This window comes from Octopus bimaculoides, chromosome 30 (genome assembly GCF_046866305.1).
Source record: "Octopus bimaculoides isolate indiv1 chromosome 30, ASM4686630v1, whole genome shotgun sequence".
Taxonomy (NCBI): domain Eukaryota; kingdom Metazoa; phylum Mollusca; class Cephalopoda; order Octopoda; family Octopodidae; genus Octopus; species Octopus bimaculoides.
In genome coordinates, this window is record NC_142957.1 from 10,678,695 (window position 1) to 10,696,194 (window position 17,500).

Here is a 17,500-nt window from a genome sequence, read left to right on the forward strand (position 1 = left end):
GATGTAAGTATGTATGTGTGTTTATATATTAGGCAATGAGCACAAAAAGGCAACACAAGAGCGTCATTTTATTTGTGTGCGTATATGTGTGTGTATATATATATATATATATATATATATATATATATATATATATATATATATATATATATATATATATATATATATATATGTATATATATAATAAATGCTGTTAACACGCACACACATGTATAACAACACGCACACATACACATACATACACACAATATACAAACAGCACCATGCCATCTCTCCAATCGTTCCCGTTCGTTTGCCCAGTCTAAATATATGAATGAACATGGCGAAAACAAAAGCCGGCCCGTTCAGTAGTGTGTGTTAACAAAACAACCGAATAAAAAGTAACATAGGAAGAAGAGAAAGGAAGTTTAAACACAGAAACCAAGTCACTTGCATGCGTTTACTGATCGTTGTTCCTTGACAACCGGGTACGGTGGTGGGATGTAGGACAATCCGGGGATGGGATAGAACCGCGTATGGTGGTTGCAGTAGTAGTAGGCGTGGTGGTGGGGGGGGGGGGGAGAAGAAATTGAAAGAGGAGCAGTAGGAGTTTGGTTTATTGGTTTACATGTTGGAACTAATGAAGTGTTAGTGATGTTGGTGTCGGGACAGCAAAGTTGATCAACGACTCGGCATGCAGTTGTTGTTGTGGTTGTTCTTGTTGCTGCTGGATTGGTCGTAGTTGCTGTCGCTGTAGTACTAGCAGAAGTTGTTGTTGTTGCCGTTGCTGCTGTTGGGGGTTTTTCTTGTTGTTGTTGCTGTTGATGTTGTTGCTGATGGTATTGCTGCTGCTGTTGTTGATGTCGTTGTTGGCGCTGCTGCTGTTGCTGCTCTAATCGCTGTTGTTGTTGTTGTTGTTATTGTTGATCTTACAGTTTTGTTGTTGCTTTCTAGCACTTTTACTGCTCCAACATTCCTATGATCCAAGTCAGTCCCTCCATGACCATCATGTTTCTTTCCAGCAATTATTTCATCTTAAACCAGACAGCACTATAATACAAGTTGTGTGTAAAATTTGAGGAAGATTTCACTGCTATTTCTAGCAGATGGAACGACCACACAGAGCCATCTGCATTCGGTATTGGTTTCCTTTGTATTATATATTTTTGCGTGGAGGCGCAATGGCCCAGTGGTTAGGGCAGCGGACTCGCGGTCATAGTAGCGTGTGTGTGTGTGTGTGTGTGTGTGTGTGTGTGTGTGTGTGTGTGTGTGTGTGTGTGTGTGTGTGTGTGTGTGTGTGTGTGTGCGCGTGTGTAGACTTATTTAGTGTTCAAAAAAGATATGTTGAAACAGGACAACCGATTCTTGATAGGTTCACAAACCGCCAGACACAGATTCATACACTCACACAAGCACACCACGGGCGCACACACACACACACACACTTACACACACACACACTATGGCAGGCAGACGGACAGACAAATAAGTAAACAGGCAGACATTCAGACATACGAGCCTTCCGTAAGACCGCATAACACATCGTTGACCCCATCATAACGTATAGCAAGGAAGAAAACCAGTGATATATATATATATATATATATATATATATATATATATATATATATCTTGGGTATCAAGGGTGATAATATACCATCGTAAATCTTACAGGGGTAGCCTGTATTGTCCTGCCAACGCTCCAGTAGTTACCGTAACAATCCATACTCCTGAACTCGAGTACATTGCTTCGACCGCCTACGGTTTGCCTCGTGTCGTGTAGGTCCTCCCGCCCGCTGACAAGGCGCCAGATTGTGTACACGAATTTGTCATAAGTTAGTGAAGATTTTTCAGTCAATTATTATGTCTGTTTGGTGATTAATTTTTCCGTATTTTACCTGTTTGGTGTGGTTATTAAGGCTGTTCAAATCGCTCGTTAGAAATCAGCCGACCGTCACTTACGCGGAGATGTTCACGTTACTTATACATCATCAGCACTTGAGTTTGTGTGTTTGTATGGATGTATGCACAGGTACATAGATAAGCAGACGTATGTATATATACAATAAGATGTAAGCAGATATAGGTATTTATGAATACGTATAAATGTGTAGATACACGCATACGTACGTACATGCACATACACGCACACACATACTGTACATGCATACACATACACATACATACCCACACAAATACGAACAAACACACACGCATACACACTTGCATATATGCATACAGACATGCATATATACTCTTACATACCCACACACATATATACACACAAATACACACACACACACACACACACACACACACATATATATACATATATATATATATATATATATATATATATATATATATATGTGTGTGCACACATATACATATATATGATTGTGTGTAGCTATATGTCTAAATAGGTAATATACGAAATATATATAATGTATTGTGTGTGTGCATAGACAGATAGATAAACAGACAGATAGATAGACTAGTAGATAAACATATATATGTATATATGTGTGTATACATATCTATATATATATGTATGTACTTGCGTGTGTATATGCATATATGCAAGTGTGTATGTGTCTGTGTGTTTTGTATTTGTGTGGGTATGTATAATGTATTGTGTGTGTACTTAGATAGATAGATAGATAGATAGATAGATAGATAGATAGTGTTATTGAAAGGGTGTGAGAATCTCTCACACACAGTTATTTGCTTCTCAATTTACACGCTGCTTGGATTTCTTGGTTCCGCTTTGACATGGTTTGGATTTTGGCCAAGTTTTTTGTATATTTGTATATGTTATTATTATCATTGTAGTTTTTACCCCTTTAATGTCTATTTTCAACTATCATTTCGTATTTCCGTTTCCGGTTTTCATTTGCCTTCCATTTTATTTTTTTTCCCTTCATTTAATTTCCACACTTGTTGTTGGCACTCCGTCGCTTACGACGTCGAGGGTTCCAGTTGATCCGATCAACGGAACAGCCTGCTCGTGAAATTAACGTGCAAGTGACAGAGCACTCCACAGACACGTGTACCCTTAACGAAGTTCTCGGGGAGATATTCAGCGTGACAAGGCTGACCCTTTGAATTACAGGCACAACAGAAACAGGAAGTAAGAGTGAGAGAAAGTTGTGGTGAAAGAGGACAGCAAGGTTCGCCATCACCCTCTGCCGGAGCAACATGAAATAAAGTGTCTTGCTTAAGGATACAACACACAGCCCTGTCCGGGAATCGAACTCATTACCACATGATTGTGAGCCCGACGCTCTAACCACTGAGTTAATAATGTTTAACTAGAAAAAGTGAAAGGCACCATGATGCAATGAAACTTTTCTTCTCAACCATGGTTCATCTCTAATCCCTCTCTTTTTTTCTTTCTCTCTCTCTCTCTCTCTCTCTCTCTCTCTCTCTCTCTCTTTAGTTACTACTGTCCGGCAGCAACTTAGGCCAAGCAACAGCAGCTGCGGCAGCCGCGGCAGCAGCGGCAGCGGCAGCCGCCGTGACCTCATCATCGACCTCGTCGCCAACGTGTTGCGAGAACGGACGACCGATTGTGACGGACCCTTGTACCGGCCAGTCAACCTGCACCTGCCAACTACACCCTGCTCTTCTGGCCACATACCCGCGCATGCCTGCATCTTTGAGGGAGCATATCTATACGACGACCGGGCTGTCACCTTCTGCTTTACTAGGGACTGAACCCTCGGCGTTTTACGCACCACTGGTAAGTATTTTCATTATTATCTGCCGCCCTACTGCATGTAGTACTCTAAGGCAAAGAGCTGAAGTTGCTGAAATACCATATCTTCCAGAACGCCGACTAAGTGACGCCTAACATCCTATCTGTCCTACCACTTGTAGCATCCAATGTAAAGAGCTAAGGTAGCTGGGAAATCGTTTCTTCCAGAATGCCGACTGATGCCAAAGGAGTTTTAAAGGAGTTTTGAATAGACATGTATATATGATTTCACAGAGCCATATTACAAGAACTTACACAATAATATCAAAATGATGACTAAGAGAAAATCTTTGTACGTCTAACATATTTTTTAGTTTCTAGTTTTCATTCCAGTTACTGAAGAGGACAAAATTTGACAATCATGTTTATTTTCTTCCTTTTTTTTTGGTGAATATCTAAGTTTTTTCTACGAAACAAATTTGTATAGCAACATGAAAAAATAAAAATTATTTTCTATTCCAAAATCTAATCTCCATTATATAAATATGAATAAATTTATTAAACAGTGTTTGATAAGCTGAATCATATACTGTTACAGTCTGTCAAATACAGGCCATGATGAATACCACAAGGTATTGAAAATACGTATTCGCCTTTATATATTTAATCCTTTATATTGGACACTCAATATTTCATATATTCAATAAGACATATTCCATATATTCAATAAGACATTCAATACTTCATTTCATTGTACCATCCATTTTTATATTATATATTATATATTCCATATTCTATATCCCACATTAATTTTACAAGAATATAAATAAAACATAAAAAACAGAGTTGGAACTCTTTTAAATAAAATAATATATTCCTCTATACACGATCATACAAAACCCTTTTTTTGTATTTATTTTTACTCACACACACACACACACACACACATATATATATATATATATATATATACATATATATAATATTGGGGTTTAGTTCACAGGTGATCTAAACGATTAGGTACGCTAGGTAAGTTCTGTAACGGATTTCCGATAATAATAATGTATATGACTTGAGATGTTTGCTTTACCTTGACGTTTGTTGTCCTTTTTAACAATTATATATAAATATATATATCTACTTTGCCTTTCATCCTTTCGAGGTCGATAAATTAAGTAACAGTTACGTACTAGGGTCGATCTAATCCACTGGCCCCTTCCCCCCAAATTTCGGGCCTTGTGCCTAGAGGTGAAAAGAATATTTATATATTATATTGTAACGATATATTGTACAGACATTTAAATATATAACTATATGTTAACCATATAATATAACACTTTCTTTAATGAATTTTTTTTTCCTTTTTATTCTCCCACCAGAAGCCGGTTCCCGCGACTGGTTACGACATTGAACGTCCTACAGACCCCTGGAAAGCACTAACGGCAGGTTCGGCGCCCGTTCCCCCATCTTGTTATACATACGACCCAGCAGTTTTGGCGGCACATTCCTACAGTAGCTAGTAAGTAGAACCCTATACCCGCACTATCAACCTTGGAGGGTTCCAAAAAAAAAAAAAAAAGATTTCTAATATTTTGCTGGTAGCTTACAGGCGTAAGTTTGCGAATATCAAAATAATACTTGTATATGGTATGTTATGGAAAGGAATCCCATAGAATATAAGAGAGTTTTAATTCATGGAGACGATCGTTTCGAACAGCGATATTAAAATCATGCAAAATCATGGTTGAATAGAAATAATTAAATTTAATTAATTTAATTTCATTAATTATATATCATTGTTCTCTGCAGTACAAGAAGTATATGCAAAAAAAATTTTCTTACAAAGGACTTGCAACCTTTTCTGAAAGGTTTGATGCAACGAAAATTTTAGCAAATTGAAAAGAAATAAGTGGAAATTTCACCGGTGCGTGTGTCAGATTAAAAGGCACCAAAAGAGAATGACTCTTCCCAGAGACAACAGAAAACGTAAAAGGTGGCGAGCTGGCAGAAACGTGAGCACGCCGGGCGAAATGCTTAGCAGTATTTCGTCTGCCGTTACATTATAAGTTCAAATTCCGCCGAGGTCGACTTTGCCTTTCATCCTTTCGGGGTCGATAAATTAAGTACCAGTTACGCACTGGGGTCGATGTAATCGACTTAATCCCTTTGTCTACCCTTGTTTGTCCCCTCTGTGTGTAGCCCCTTGTGGGCAATAAAGAAATAAGAAACGTGGGCACGACGGGCGAAATGCTTAGCGGTATTTTGTCTGCCACTGCGTTCTGAGTTCAAATTCCGCCGAGGTCGACTTTACCTTTCATCCTTTCGGGGTCGATAAATTAAGTACCAGTTACGCACTGGGGTCGATATAATCGACTTAATCCGTTTGTCTGTCCTTGTTTGTCCTCTCTGTGTGTAGCCTCTTGTGGGCAGTAAAGAAATAGGTATTTCGTCTGCCGTTACGTTATGAGTTCAAATTCCGCCGAGGTCGACTTTGCCTTTCATCCTTTTGGGGTCGATAAATTAAGTACCAGTTACGCACTGGGATCGATGTAATCGACTTAATCCCTTTGTCTGTCCTTGTTTGTCCCCTCTATGTTTAGTCCCTTGTGGGCAATAAAGAAATAAGAAAATGACTCTCCCCAGACACAACAGAAAATGTAAAAGGTGGTGAGATTGTGTTTAACCGCGAAGTAGAAACCGCGAAGTAGAAACCGCGAAGTAGAAACCGCGAAGTAGAAACCGCGAAGTACTGTATATATATATTTTTTATTATTCTTATAATTTGTATATATTTATTTTATCATAAATGCAAAAAAAAAAAAAAACACGGAGGAATCGACGTAAGCTTAAATAATAAACCGCGATAGGTGAACCGCGATATGGCTAGAGATTACGGCGTGTGTGTGTGTGTGTGTGTGTGTGTGTGTGTGTGTGTGTGTGTGTGTGTGTGTGTGTGTGTGTGTGTGTGTGTGTGTGTGTGTAAAACAATCACGCTACATATGTTTTGTTCTTTCTGTCTTTTTCCAGTTACCAGGCGCTAGATTACAACAGCGCCACCAACCGGCGGAAGAACGCCACCCGGGAAACAACGAACGCTCTCAAGGCCTGGCTCTACGAGCACCGCAAGAACCCTTACCCGACCAAGGGCGAGAAGATCATGCTGGCGATTATCACCAAAATGACCCTCACCCAAGTGTCCACCTGGTTTGCCAACGCCCGGCGCCGACTGAAGAAGGAGAATAAGATGACTTGGTCAAGCAAGGACAAAGATGCGCTGGACGACGACGTCGTGGCGGCGAAGGACGGCTCGGACTCAAGACATGACTATTATCCCGATAGGAGTTCGGATCAGAAGGACGACTCGTCGTTGTTTGACGAAGGTGGGTTTATTGTGTTGTTGTTGTTGTTTTTTTTTGTTTTTTTGTGGATGTCGATGTGTGACGAGGGCAAAATAGAAGTGACAGTGTGTGATTTAGCTTCGTTATATATATATATATTCATGTGCGTGCTTTTGTGTCTGTGTTTGTTAGACCCACCACCACCATCGCTTGACAACCGATTTTGGTGTGTTTACGTTCCCGTAACTCAGCGGTTCGGCAAAAGAGACTGAAAGAATAAGTACTAAGCATACAAAGAATAAGTCCAGGAGTCGATTCGTTCGACTAAAAGGCGGTGCTCCAGCATGGCCACAGTCAAATTACTGAAACAGATAAATATATATGTATATACATGCATACATACATACGTGTACGTGTATTTATTCATACACATATACACATACACATATATGTACATATATTTGCAAACATACATATTTACTATACATATACATACATGTACAAATATATATGATTACACACAAAAGCTCAGATAGATAGATACATACATACATACATACATACATACATACATAGACATTCAGACATACAGATAGATAGATAGATAGATAGATAGATAGATAGATAGATAGATAGATAGATAGATAGATAGATAGATAGGTAGGTAGATAGATAGATAGATAGATAGATAGATAGATAGATAGATAGATAGATAGATAGATAGATAGATAGATAGGTAGGTAGATAGATAGATAGGTAGATAGATAGATAGATAGGTAGATAGATAGATAGATAGATAGATAGATAGATAGATAGATAGATAGACAGGCGGACAGAGAGATAGACAGACAAACAGACAGACAGATAGACAAACAAATAGGTTGACAGTCAGACAAAGAGATAGATAGATAGATAGATAGATAGATAGATAGATAGATACATTTCTTTTATTAGCCACACAGGGCTCAACGAAGATGGGACAAATACAATGTAGAGCTTTTCTTTTTGGGAGGGGGAAGGAAGGAAAAAAAAAAAAAAAAAAAAAAAAAAATTGGTGGTGTCGATCAAAAGGGATCGTAGGAAGGGAAAAAGGGGCAGTTCGATCAAAAGGGATCGAAAAAAAAAGAAAAGGAAAGGCCGATCAATAGGGATCGTGTATCACACAGTAATGTTCTCGTGTAAAAAGAGGGGAGGACAGTTTAGGTTTAGCCGTGGAAGGAAAAGCCCACGGAAAAGACCACGGTAACCTTGGTCAATATTCTCATTGAAGAAACTATAACAGTAAGTGACTCTCTTTTGCCTTTTTGTTTTATTTTTTTTTCTTGTTCATAGGGTTATGCTCAAGATGGCTCCGTCGTTCACACGTGCCATCCTTGCTACATTCACCCATCTTTTTTTGAAGCATTCACTAGACAAGACTTCCCTTTCTACTCTCAACTTCCTCTTCAGGTGATACTTGAAGAAGTTGATGAGAGATTGCCCAGAGAGGAAAGTCTTTGTCTCTAGACCTTTCAGACGCGTCCACCATACACATTCTTTCGCCATAGCCACAAGTACGATGAAAATAGCTCTTCCTTCCCGTTTAAAGGAAGGAGGCGCGACAATATTCACGATAGACTCGGCTGATAGACCGACTCGTCCCACACGCGATAGCAGTTGTTCGACGTAAGCCCACAGCTCGGAAATGGTGGGACACTGTACGAGTGCGTGCAGAACGGTTTCGTCGCTCTGCCGGCATCTCGGACAGGTCGGCCCCGTGTTTCTCGAGCCATGCCTGTAGAGCTTATCCCGAACGGGTAGTGCTTCTCGATAGCACTGCCAGGCCAGGGATCTCTGGAAGTTGTCCATAGGTCCCGGCCCGAAGGTCGTCTTAAACAGGCGGGTCAGGTATTCCTCGTCGACGCCCAGGTTCGCCCCGAGATCGTCGTCGTACCTTCCCTCCACTAATCCACTATAGAATGCGTTAGTTGTGATGCAGTCGCTCAAGGTTGACCCGGGTTGTTGGAGTTGCCGAAGAGCAGCGCGACACTCGCGGTGCCATTCGCCCTTCCTCGGCCTCTTCTTGATCCATGACTGCAGTTCGGTCATGGAGACGAGCTGCGGGAAAGCGCGCCGCACAAACGGTGACCACACCTGTTCACCGCTGTCTACGTAGAGCCGGAGATGTCGCAGTCTCAGCGCGTGTCTGCGCATCATCAACCACGGCATGCCCAGTCCTCCTTTTAACGGGTGTTGGCAGCAAACGGATCGCCTAACCATCGGAACGCTTCCTTTCCACAAGAAGCGGAAGAGGATGCGCTCCAGTTTGGTGATGGTAGGGTCGGGACAAGGAACGACGGTCAGGCGGTAGATAGATAGATAGATAGATATACGAAGTAGTGATTTTTTTAAAGAAAATAGATAAATAGAAAAAGAAAAGAAAAGAACGGCGAGGCGGGTGTGGGGTAGCGGAGAAGAAAATTTAAAATCGATGTGTTTTGTCGATTGTGATCCATTTACATGAAAAGTTCTTTATAAAATTAACAAAAGCCGCAGGTCCAGGTTCTCATTCAAGTTTTCAATTGTTAAAACCACGAGTAAAAAGAAAAAAATATACATATATATGTGTGTGTGTGTATATATATATATATATATATATATATATATATATATATATATATATATATACATATAACACCTGCGAGATTTCCTGAGAAAGAAAAGACAAAAGAGAGAAGAAAGAATGAAGTTTAGCAAAGTCAGCCATTTGCAATAACGCGTTCAACTGTCGTCATTCACCCCCCGTCTATTTCCTTACCTGCATCGCTCGTGTATTATTCTAAGTAAAAGACATCAAATTGTTGATTCCATTCTTATCCAGTCTTTTTTATATATATACATATATATTTTTATAAATATATATTGACGGCACAGCTGGACTGTTGTAATAACCTTGCCGTTGAAATTGTTTCCAAAAAAACACCAAATGCTACAAAATTCATATAAAAGATTGAGCAAGCCTGAGACAATTAAAGATGGCTGTTTGACAATCGTCTGCTTTGTTTGAATTTTTTTTTTCTTTTCATAAAAAGGATACATACTTAATCTTTTCTTTTATTTATATACATACATAAATATATGTATATATGTACATACACACATGTATAAATATATATTATATAGAGATATATTCATTTACATTGATCGCGAAAAAAAAAGTAGGTGGCGTTTTTTAATACCCTTTCCATCGCATATGTTCAATAATATACGCGTGTGTTTCCAGTGTTTTTGTTTGTTTGTTTTTGTTTTGTTTTGTATTTTACTCGTTCTGATTGTCTTGTAAAGAACTACCAGTTTATGCATGTAATCAGCTGTTATAGAGTGTGTGTGTGTGTGTGTGTGTGTGTGTGTGAATATATATACATTTATACTTATAAATATGGATTATGCAAGCCATCGTATGTTGTGTGCATACAAACATACCTAACTGACACGAACATATGCATACATACACGACTACACACACACACACACAGAAGGTGGTGCCTCTGTTCCGGCTGTTTGCGCTCTGGGTTCAAATTCAACCTAGAAATCTAATTATTGGTGAGAACCAACGCTATCAGCCTGACCATCAAACCAATCAAAGCCCATGAAAGCAGCTACCGCGCTTTTAAAATGAGGCTGTGCCTTGTGGTTGCTTCTTAGCAACAGTCAAATTGTAATATAACTTCAGGATCTATTTTAAAACGGGGGCCACATTTTTCATTAATGTTTTACGTAGTGTTTTTGGTACCGAAAGACTTTCAAACTTCGTATACTTATCTATTTTGTGTTATAGAACAGAAAAATATTTTTGTATTCGAATTTATTTCATGTAAAAAATTGTCTTATTTCGATAATTTCAACCAATCACTGACAAGTATTCAGTTGTTTATATTTACTCCTTTGGCTGATTAAGCGATGTAAAGCGTATTTAATCTCCATACCTTCGTTTTATTTGCTTTTTTCATTTTAAATTTGCTTTAACCCTAACCCTAACCCTAACCCTAACCCTATCACCGATAGAATTGTTTCAGAATCGTTTGTTTATGTAGTCGGCACTTAATGTATATCAGCTGAATGGACGTCAGTGATTGGTTGAAATTACAGAAATACGACAACTTTCACATGGAATAACTTATGGATTTCTTTTTTTTGTAAGAAGACTAAGAGAAAAAGATGTTTTATATGACACATTCTACCAGTGTTCCAAGTTTCAAAGTGTTTCCTTAATGAAAAATGTGGCCCCCGTTTTAAAAAAGATCCTAACTTCAGGCACGTCTTTCTCCGTCTTCTGTTTTCGTTCCTAGTTTCTTTCTGTCGAAGATCGTCGGCTCGAAACGTGAAAGAGTTTTCCATTTTTCCAGAGCGTCAAACTAATACACTTATTTCTTGTTCTCTCACCTCTTTGTCTTTTGTTTTTGCACATTTGAACCATAAATATAAATACATATACGTGTGTGTGTGTGTGTGTGTGTGTGTGTGTGTGTGTGTGTGTGTGTATTTTAAATTCCTGTTCTAATAATACATTTTTCTGGGGTTTTTTTCATATTTTGCAGAAGAAAGACTCGACGTTTCCGGTTTGGACGAAAAAGATGGCGAATCGCCCAACCAGTTCCGACCGGAAGTCGTTCTAAATGTTCGGGATGATCCGGAGGAAAGCGGAAACTTTAACAGTTCTTCGAAACGGCTTTGCTACCACCCGATTCCGTCCCTGCTCAATATAGCAGGCCCAGCTCTGAGCAATTCTTGCCGTCCACATCCAGAAAGAAACCCGTTTTTGTCTCCAGTCTCATCGTCTATAACAACGTCTGCAAGGAAAATTGGATGTGATGACGACGACGATGATGATGATGATGATGAACGTGATGTTGATGTTCATGGTGATGATGATGATGACGATAATAACAATAATAATAATAATAATAATAATAATAATAATAATAATAATAATGATAATAATAATAATAATAATAATGGTGACGAATATGTTAAAGTTGACGATAATGGCGACCTTGATGTTCGCGATGGTATTAACAGCGACGACGGAGATAATTATAACAAGACTGACGATAACAGCAAAACACCAACTGAACCATCTATCGAGGATGAATCAAATTCGAATAGTATGGACCACAGTTCGACTCTAGCAAGCGTGGACCTGGCGCCAACAACGGCCACGACTACTTTGATCGGCGCCAACAAAGCGGGCCGCGTAGTTTTCTGCTCGGCCAAAACGGACCAGGCGAAATTCTTCGCTCAGTGCGGCCGTGACGCGGCGAACGAGAAGCAACACTCGAAGTCCGAGAGAAGTCAACTTCCGCCTCCGCTTCCGCTTCCAGCCGCACCTTCCTCGACGACGACGACGACGATGACGATGACAACGGCGGTGACGACGACGGCGGCGGTTCGAATACAAGGTCCGCAAAATACCAAACCGAAAATCTGGTCGATTTCAAATATTATGGACAGCACACCTCCGAAAATCTCACAAATCAAGAATAATGATAACAATATGTGTAGTCTCAGTAGTATTAATAGTAGTAATAATGCTATTAGTAGTAGTAATAGTGGTAGTAGCAGCAGCAGCAATAGTAGCAGTAGTAGTAGTAGCAACAATAGCTGTAGTGGTATGAATTGTGCAACGGCTAACCCTAAATTGTTGGGCCAAAATGAAGGGGTCGTTGAGTCACATTCCTTGGGGTCCCGTCCCAGCATCTTACATTACGACAGCGCAGTGAACAGGGACCAGTTCTGCGCCCTACAAATCTACCTGCCGCCGCACGAACTGTTCAGCGGCAGGGTGCCGCTGGCACGGTCGGCGCCCCACCCGTCTTCACAACTCCCACCACATATGTCTCACAACCACCAACAGCCTCACCACCACCACCACCACCACCATCACAGCGAACTCGTGACTTTCGGAAACGTGTGCGGCGGCGGCGGCGGCGGCGGGACGGCAGCGGCTGCGGCACAGAGTCACCCGCTCGAAACGCCACCTCACACACCACCCGAACAGCGGCACCAGAGCGGGGTTCAATTTGAAATGGAAGCAGCGCAAGAGCAAACCATCGAGGGACAAAACAAAGAAAGGACCCGAAACGGTCAAATGCACAGATAACTGGGGCAAATGTGAAGGGAGCACGCAAAAACGATCCCCCTCCTCCACCACATACACACATATGCACAAAAAATAAATATACACTGTTTTTTTTTTTAGATTTTCCATGACCCCTCACCTCGAAATGGGTCGGACAAAATATTTGACAGTTATCTCAAGAATTGGATTGTAAAAAACATATATATATATATATATATATATATATATATAATACAAAAGGCGTGGTGCTGTGGTCAAGAAGTTCGCTTTGCAACCACGTGGTTTCAAGTCCAGTCCCACTATGTGGCACCTTGGTCAAGTATTCGCTAATTATAGCCCCAGGCCAACCAAAAAGCTTTTTGAGTGAATTTGGTAGACGGAAACTGAGTGGAAGACCGTCGTATATATATATGTATGTGTGTATATATGTGTGACACAGTGGCTGTGTGGGTAAATGTATCTTCATGTTTGATACCCACACACCGCTTGACTATCGATGTTGGTTTGTTTACGCTCCCGTAATTTAGCGGTTCGGCAAAAGTCACTGAGAAAATAAGCACCAGGCTTATAAACGAAGTACTGGGGTCGATTTGTGTGACTAAACGCTTGAAATTGATGCTCCATCTTGGCCGCAGTTCAGCGAATGAAGCAAAATATGGCAGAAGGATAACAATGGAGTGATCCATAATCCAGAGATTTTATTATCGATTTTTAAGAACAAAATCCAGATTTTTTAAAATATCTCAAATTTAATAACTAAACGTTAATATGGAGTAAATCTATACATTTTAGCCGTCGCTTCATCCATATATGAATTAAATGTGTTAAATACATAAGACGGTCGTAGACGCTGGCCGTGGTTATGCAAAATCGTTAACAGTTAATGTAGAAAAAGCTAAAGAGAATACAAATATACTTGAAACGGCTATCAAGTCGATCCCTCTTTTCCGGCTCACTTTGAGGATGTATAAACGCGATAGATGCCCGCGACCGTCTTGTGGTCTTATGCATGTAATAAATCTCATTTACAGATTTTCACTTTCATTTATAAATTTAATTTATAAATATTATAAACGATTAAAATCTATGGGTATACTCCATGGTAAACTTTAGCATGAAAAATAATCACTGCTGACACATCAGTAATTAAAAAATGAATGCAAAATCAATGTATAATGCCACGTGGTAAAAAAAAAGGTAAAAAAAAACTATCAATGTTTTGAGCATAAGCTCTTATTCAAGATAAAGAGACGTATTACGAAAGGGAGAGCAATAAAAAAATATATATGATGTCTCTGAGTTATGTGATGAAAATGAATGTATTGGTTTATGAATGTATTGGTTTATGATTTCTCTTTAGAGAACAGCGGAAGTGAACTGAGCGACGAAAATATTGGACAATTGATGTATGCGAAATATGGGATGTACAAGAAAATGAAGGCTGTAAACAATAAATATTAACAGGTAGGTTTTGATTAGCATGCGGAGCACATCACTTTCATCCACTTCATCATCACTTAACGTCCAATTTTTTCCATGCTTTCAAGAGTCAGACAAAATTTTGAGGCAGATTTTCTACGGCTGGATACCCTAACTGTCGTCAACCCTCACGTATTTTCAAGCAAGATTGCAAACGCATTGCATTTGGTTGAATGACGGCGGTGTTCGTTTAAAGCATCACGTTATGTCCACACAAGGATATGCACGTACACACATACCTACACGTGTGTGTGTGTGTGTGTGTGTATACCCCTGTCTAGACATCATATGATGGATATAAACGAGCATCACTGTAACACAAGTGATGTTTGTATATCATAATGATAAAATAAATAAATAAATAAATAAATAAATAACACAAATGGATTACCTAGTTTTGCTACAATCGTTTTGTTACGAGTCTTTGAGACATAAGCGTACTTCAGTTAGATTGCGTAATATGTTACATAACTCCCAACTCATCAGGCTACCAAATAAACAGAGGAGCATCGACTCCTGAATTAATCAACAGTTCATCAACAAATGTGTGTGTGTGATACAAGTTGGAAGGATACATACAATAAATGATGCATTTCTCAACAACGTAGTCACTTCCATGACTATAAGTTTCGCGGTTCCGTTCTTCAAACGAAATCGGACGAATAAAAATATAACATCGTTAATAAAAATATTGAGATGACGGGACCAATAAATAAAAACGAAGTATTTCCTAGGACCAGGTATGAAAAGAGAATTAAATATGTATATGCATGCGTGTTCCTGTGTATGTGTGTGTGTGTGCATATATATATATTCTTTTACTTGTCTCAGTCATTTGACTGCGGCCATGCTAGGGCACCGCCTTTCGTCGAACAAATTGACCCCAGGACTTATTCTTTGTTAGCCTAGTTCTTATTCCATCGTACTTTTTGCCGACCGCTAAGTTACTGGGACGTAAACACACGCTAATTGCTTGAACTGTATAAAGTAGATAACTATGCCATTTATTTCTTCATTATATATATATATATATATATATATATATATATATATATATATATATATATATATATATATATATATAAATATATATATATGTATGTATGTATATATAGATATGTATGTATGTATATATAGATATGTATGTATGTATGTATATATAGATATGTGTGTATGTATGTATCAACACGCTTTCTAAAGCTACAAGAGAGTTTCCTGATCTTCGGAGGCAACTGGACTCGTGCCATGTTCATACAGGCACTCTCAACGTGTGGGGTAGTGAATGGGTATATATATATGTATGTATATATACACATGCAAAGTGCCGAGATTATACGCAAATCTATACATTATGTGTATGTACGCACATATATATAAAATATATATACCCATATACACACATATGTACATACATATGTACACGCACATTACGTATGTGTGCATGTATATATATATATATATATATATACACACACCTTGATATCAACATACAGACCTACATATTCATATGCAGATATAGATACATATACATTTATACACACACACACACACACAGCCACATATAATGATAAGGAGGTTGATAATGCCACCCCTCTGTCAGTATTCGGGTTGTTCCCGTCACCATGACGTACTTATTGTCTTGTCCAGCGGTACCCGGGGTCATTAAGTACAGTTGCCAGAGATCTTACAATAGATGTGGGACAGACTTTTGGTGCCATTCTTTGACTTGCTGTGTGTGTGTGTGTGTGTGTGTGTGTGTGTGTGTGTGTGTGTGCGCGCGTCTGTGTGTGTGTGCGTGTGTATAAATTGTGCTACTTATAAATAATGTATAGACACACATGTATATATGTATATATATATAGAGAGAGAGAGAGATAGAGAGAGAGAGAGAGATATATAGATAGATATATAAATATACTTCACAATTTCGTGCTGTTACTGTTTACATCTCGTTCAGAGATTTGTTATTGCTATATAAATATAACTATAATCAAGGGTACTAAGAACTGTACCAACATGCTAGAAATAGAAGTCAAAATGACTCTAAAACTACATCGAGCAGGCCACTCATATGACCGTTATTTTTATGATTTTATATATATATGATGTAACCAGATGTGAATCGTTGGCGATTTTTTTCCCCTCCGTCTTCCTTTTCTATTGGACTTTCCTCTGTTTCTGAAGAAGAGCGTCTGCTCGAAACGTTAAACCATCTTTCTTTCCTTCCCTGAGCGTCTGCTAATACTTTACATATACCACATGCTCGCTATATATACATATATATATATATATATATATATATATATATATATATATATATATATATATATAAACTTATATATAATGTGTATGTATGTATGTATGTATGTATGTATGTATGTATATATAAACTTATATATAATGTGTATGTATGTATGTATGTATGTATGTATGTATATACAAACAATTATGCATGCTCAAAATCGTAATTATGCGTATATACAATAATGCTTTATACGTGTGTTTATGTATATGTAGAACCTCGCTTGGCCCTACCTAAAATTCGATGTGCGTGTGTAAGAGAGACAGAGAGAGAGAGAGAGAGGGAGAGAGAGAGAGTATTGAAGAGAGAGAGAGAGTATTGAAGAGAGAGAGAGAGAGAGAGAGGGAGAGAGAAAGAGAGAGAGAGAAAGAGAGAGAGAGAGAAAGAGAGAGAGAGAAAGAGAGAGAGAGAGAAAGAGAGAGAGAGAGAAAGAGAGAGAGAGAGAAAGAGAGAGAGAGAGAAAGAGAGAGAGAGAGAAAGAGAGAGAGAGTATGCGCGTGACCTAGTAGTTTAGATATTAAGCTCACAATTGTAAATTCGTGAGTTCGATTCCTGGCGGCGCAATGTGACCTTGAACGAGACACTTT

At 38.9% G+C, this 17,500-nt stretch overlaps 1 protein-coding gene and 1 long non-coding RNA gene across 4 annotated transcripts in view; one reads left to right on the top strand and one right to left on the bottom strand.

The window, feature by feature from the left end:
- Nucleotides 1–14,422, top strand: part of LOC149130197 (uncharacterized) — a 29,289-nt gene extending 14,867 nt beyond the window's left edge. Inside the window, exons 2-5 of the mRNA XM_089345857.1 lie at nt 3,419–3,721; nt 5,056–5,195; nt 6,704–7,056; nt 11,592–14,422. Of these exons, the coding sequence (XP_089201983.1) occupies nt 3,419–3,721; nt 5,056–5,195; nt 6,704–7,056; nt 11,592–13,153 (2,358 nt within the window). The 3' untranslated portion in view covers nt 13,154–14,422. The remainder of the gene's footprint in view (nt 1–3,418; nt 3,722–5,055; nt 5,196–6,703; nt 7,057–11,591) is intronic.
- Nucleotides 1–17,500, bottom strand: part of LOC149130196 (uncharacterized) — a 117,485-nt gene that overhangs the window by 87,055 nt on the left and 12,930 nt on the right. The window lies entirely within an intron of this gene.